Raw genomic sequence first — 5,748 nt, forward strand, 5'->3', positions numbered from 1 at the left:
ATTGCACATCGACCTGTATTACTGCCTCTATTCACAAATAGATGGAGGATCCACATATAAACTAAACGTAATTCAACAAAACAGAATTATTAAACCATAAATATGATGAATTGCTATTGTTTTAAAAATCAAAACAATGTTGTTTTATGTTGAGCACATGGAGGAAAAAAGTATAAAATTTGATCATCAATATATCCAAAACTCTAAACCAAACCAGTCAAAAGATTGGTTTACAATAAGGGTGGGCAAAAACTTAGTAGCCAATTTAACCCAATCCAATTTGAGGTAGTGGATCTAGTTTGATCTAGTAGGTTAAAATAAGCTCGAAAAAGATATCGAATCAAACCAAACGAGACTAGCTAGTCAAGTTATACTGAGTTCTAAACCAAGTGATCTGAGCACTTGGTCTGGTTTAGTTAGACTCAATTGAGCTTTTTTAAAAAATATATATATATAATTAGGTGTCATATTGTTGTTGAATGTTGGAAATGCTTTTAGATTTACAATTAGGTCTTATTGTTTTTGGATAAGTTTTATATGATTATATGTAAATTTTATTGTTGTTTCGTGGTTATCAAGTTGAAATCTTGCTTCCCATAAAAAAAAAAATACAGAACTACTTGGACCACTTTAGACAATTGAGTGGACCAAGTTTAGTCCAATTTGACTTGGGGTTGATGTAAGATGAGACTAGACCATAGACTGACTTGAGTTTAAACTTTTCTCTAAACCAAACTTTGAGCTGATGACTAATTTGATTTGGTACTTTCATAATGAAAAAAAAAAGGAAAAATGCCTACTTTATAATAATCATCATCTATGCATGTTAACTGTTTAAATCAGATTTTAACGAGGTTAAAATCTATTTATGTATTTTTTAAAACAAAATTATAATAATAATTTTATAAAATATTAAATTTTGACTATTAAGATTTCATCCTATGATGATGAAGGGGTAAAGTAGGGCTACTTCCGAGGTCCACAAGACTGAGTGGCTGATCTTAGCTGGATCTTAATACTAATAAGCAGTATACTCAATGTCGTTGGTCAAACGAGTGGCCAAAACAGAACATGTTGGTCAATGTGAACAAGGAAAATCAGAGGAAGTATCAAGGGCGGTCATCATGGTCTACGTGGGAACTAGGCGTCTAATCTGGAAGGGAAAGAAACACGCAATGACGTCAGAAATGACCAACAAAAAACACTATTAATCAGTAATCAATAATAATTATAATAATTTTCTGCTGATTTCATTTTTCTGAAAAAATTAATGAAAGTGGAGTGGAGATGAACGAGGAGAGAGAGAGACAAAAGAACAAAAAGAGAAGAAAAAGCAAGAAAGCGATGAGAACTTCAGTTCTGAGTTCTGACATAGCCACACGGATTCATAGACTCCGGCCACTCACCCACCCAACCGGAGCCTTTGCCCTGCCTTCTCCGGCGCCACCGCCTTCCGCCCTGTTCAGTGGACCTTCCTCCTCCACCGTACTTGTCTCAGTTCACTTCTCTCGTTTGCTTTCTGGGTCGACCACCCACAATCAAAAACATCAGAACCCAGAAGCTTTCCAGTTTGTGATATTGATTTTTCCTCTTCAATCAAACTGCGTAAACTTCGTCACTTTTTCAATCCCTTTTCCATCATCTCTTGCTGCACTCAGATTCAGCTCATTCCCTTTTCAGACTTAAATTGCCACGTTGCAGAGACCCCAGGTTCTAACTTCTATATACGTATGTATACTCACCTTGTTCCTCAAATCCTTCCTCATTTGATGTTCTAGAACTTCATATATATTATGGAGTGAGATTTTGAGAATCCTGTGATATTTAATTGCCCAGATATTATTGAATTGATACATATTCAGATTCACAAAAGTTATCATCATCATGATTACCAGATCTTATTAATTTGGTGGTATTTGGGTAACACATGCCCTTATATATGTAAGGGTAGTATAAGTTTCTATGATATCTCGCCGTGGTTTTGGTCAGTTTATTAGATTCTCTCTGATACATATTTCAGCCACGTTGAGAGCTTATAGATTACCCTTTCAAATCTGAAACGCTCAGATCATCACACTTCTCTTAACACCTTGCATGTTCATATCACACCGACCTTGCAGTTTCTGTGTATAAATATACAAACTCAAACCCACAAGAAGAATCATCTTATTTCACAGTTCTCAATACCCTTAAGAGACTTTTAGAGAGACAGAGGGATGATGAATATTCCAGAACGTGGCGGTGGTGGTGGTGACGGTGGAGGTGGAGGAGGAGGAGAGGTGAATAACCAACCTCAGCTTCAACCGCCGCCTCAGCCTCCGCCACAGCAGAGATGTCCCCGCTGTGATTCTGTGAACACCAAGTTCTGCTATTACAACAACTACAGCCTGTCGCAGCCAAGGTACTTCTGCAAAACTTGTAAAAGGTACTGGACCCATGGAGGATCCTTGCGAAACATACCCATCGGTGGTGGTTGCCGGAAGGGAAAACGGACCAAATCGTCGTCGGCCTCTTCGTCATCATCCGCTGCCGCCCTTCAATTGATGAGCCGGCAACAACCGCTGCAACCTCGGCTGCAAGAGGTGATCCCTACGCAACCGAACCCGATGACGTTACCTTCACGCGTTAATCTGGTCGGTCGTTCTTCTGCGATGGCGGCACAGGCACCGGCACCGGCGGTTCCTTCGATCAGTTCCTACTATCAAGGTGGCGGGCATCTATCATCTCTGGCGGCGATTCACTCCCAAAACCCATCACAACCATTATTCAACCTTTCGTCTCTGAATCTTGTTCCTGCCAATCTGGGTCTTCATCCTTGGTTCAACGCTCCGTCGACTCAAGCCTCAAAGCACCAAGTTCCTCCGTCGTCACCGGTGTTCCAATCGGAAAAAAGAAGCAGGGAGGTGGAATCTCTGTACTTATCTGATCATCGAGGTCTGGTTCATCAAACGAGCATGATGAATATGGGTAATAATAGCAGTTACGCTTCACTCCATGATTGGTCTCAAAACTCTATGTGGAGTACTGTGAGCACAACTTCGATTGCAGACAATTCTGGGAGTACTGGTAATAATGGTCATAGTAATGAGCATGATGCTAATAAAGCTGGATCATCTTCTCTGAGTGGAAATCAATGGCCTGACCTACCAGGATATGGCCCTCCTCAATGATCATCATCTTCATCTTTTTCAGACGTTACACCCTCGCGAGTTGCAAAATTCCAGAGATTGAAGGCATGAATCTTCGGAGCAGTTAAGTCACCCTCATCTATATATTTCTGTTTAGTTTCATTTTCCATTTTAGCAAAATAGATTATAGAGGATCATAAGAGAGGGGGGAAAAAAACAAATATAGTACATATACAGTGGGCAGGGTTTTTGTTTTTGTTTTTTTTTTAATTTGTAAACATAATAAGAGGGTAAAGAGGTTTGTGAAGTGATGGAAATTCAAGTGTAAACTGAGAATTAGTATAGCTCCCATATTGACTTGTACTGTTTCTGATAAGTCAGAAATTCTCTGTTTGTTTTATATTTCATCCAGCTTTTTACATATGTTATATATAGTTCATTGCTTAGAGAGCTTCGTAGTTTTCACATGGTTCTTTCTTTTCAACAACAATCTTAAATATAAAATCAGTGTATACAAGGGTCTTATATTTAGGATCGGAACAGTAATATTGAGATCTCAGAGATGAACAATGCCGTACGGCTAATTAGCGAAAACTAACGCTTCTTGCACTAACTTGTTCATTCGTGAATTGATCAAGATAGCTTTGTTTAAAATGTTGATACCGAGGAGAAGATGATATTTTCTCGAATCCTAAATATATGTGCCATGTAACTAATTTATAATGATTAAGAAAATTTAGTTACAAAAAAATGTGCATTTTATTAAGATAACATATGCAATGAATAGGAATAGCTGAGGAAGAAATTATACATTCAGGAAATACAAAGTGAATTATGATATATTATTCAAAATCAAATCAAATTTTTCGATTAGCTCCTATGTTTAGAATCAGAATCAGAAGATAAGTTAATGTATTGTGAGCATGTAGGTGATGAAGGGTTCATATGCATATTCTTACACTCTCCACCTCACTCTCCCGCTCTTCCTCTCCTTGATTTTTTCATAAATAATTTTTTAGTCTTGCTTTTGTAAATCTTTGATGAAGGCGTAAATTTACCTATAGAATATTTGGTGAATGTACACTTAGCACCATAATGTTCGCTTTAGTACGAAAATGCCTGTGAAAGTTTCAGAAAGACGTAAAATTGCCATGACCATTCATTTAAACAAACGTCCATTACTTTTTTTTAACGGTGGCTTCACGTTCATTTATGTTCTATCTTTGCACTCTTTTAAAACTTTCATAGGCACTTTTATAGGTAAGATGGTGTTTGCTAGGTACGCTTTCGTGAATACTTGTTAAATTTTGACTTCACTGAATTAAGGTTCACCACCAATTTCCCCTTGCATCAGTTGAATTACGTAAATAGGGGATTTAAGCATATAGACGTAGATTACGTGGTATTTTACCACACAGGCTTCTGATGTAATTCTTTTTAAGTAATGAATGCTCATTTATTCAAAAAATAATAATAAATAAAATTATGTAGGATATTTCTAAGATGTAAAAATTCCACAAAGAAATTCCATTGAAATTGTGCATGTTTCTTTGGTGTATTGTATTAAGAAACACTACTTACCATTGAGCAGTTTCTTTGATTATTGATATATTAATATTTGATTATTGATATTTTGCATAAAGTAAAAATACTGAACTAATTTATTTTCGCCCTAGCTTGTTATTTTTAAATTAGAATAATTTCTTTTTTTTTGCCAACAAATTTGAATAATTACTTAAACAAATTATATAAAAGAATAATGACAGTCAGGAGCAATTAAAATTAAAGTAGCTTGGTTGTAGAATGTGGAAAAATCGCCAATTTTAAGAATTATTAGATTGAAGTTTTAGATGCGCGATTTATATTGGGCATTTGCAGTTTAATTAACTTATTCTTTTGTCAGATCATAGCTTACTAATTTCATAAGTGTTTATCCTATGAAAGTATTGAGTAAATTTCTTAACAAACAATTTTTTTCATCCTGAAATAACTTCTCAAAACAAAATAAAATGTAAATTAAATATGACTGTCTTAATTAATTAAGTACTTTTGGCCACTACAAAAGCCATCATCATCGTCATTATTATTGTTGTTGCTTTTATTGACATGATCAAACACAGCTTTGTAAGAGATTAAAGAGTTCATTAACTTTTATGCTTGTCGTATGATACAACGAATAAGTGTCTCAATCAAGAGATTTCAATTCCACTTTCTTGCCATTATATTATATGAAGCACACGATGAAATAAAGTGAAATAAACCATCATGGTTCATTTTGAAAAAAAAAAAACAACAAATAAAAAATTCACATGCTCGAAGTTATTTAGACTTGAATGAGCAAAAAAAAAAAACAAAGTAGTTCTGCTTACCCCATTTCCAGCTAGCTAGCAAAGAAGGATGCTATGTTTTTGGAAGACTAGTCAAAATATAATGAAATGACCATACCAAAACTGTCTTGAATGATATATGAGTATATGACCATGTAACCAATTTTTTCTTCATGACATTAATTTCTTCTTTTTAACAAATCATTTAGGGTTCGTTTGGTATGAGGGAAATAGTAAGATATTAAAAACGGGACCGGCAATTGAACCGATCAAGACAGTAAGTCAAGGGTCAA

The 5,748-nt window shown here is 35.5% G+C and overlaps 1 protein-coding gene across 1 annotated transcript; it reads left to right on the plus strand.

Moving 5' to 3' along the window:
- The first annotated feature begins 1,748 nt into the window (after positions 1 to 1,748).
- Positions 1,749 to 3,354, plus strand: LOC114738159 (dof zinc finger protein 4-like). The gene has a single exon (XM_028926182.1). The coding sequence runs from the start codon at positions 2,217 to 2,219 to the stop codon at positions 3,168 to 3,170; it is 954 nt and encodes a 317-aa protein (XP_028782015.1). The 5' UTR covers positions 1,749 to 2,216; the 3' UTR covers positions 3,171 to 3,354.
- The last annotated feature ends 2,394 nt before the right edge of the window (positions 3,355 to 5,748 follow it).

Source organism: Neltuma alba, unplaced genomic scaffold (assembly GCF_004799145.2).
Source record: "Neltuma alba isolate B1F8T4 unplaced genomic scaffold, ASM479914v2 tig00013549_pilon, whole genome shotgun sequence".
Classification (NCBI taxonomy): domain Eukaryota; kingdom Viridiplantae; phylum Streptophyta; class Magnoliopsida; order Fabales; family Fabaceae; genus Neltuma; species Neltuma alba.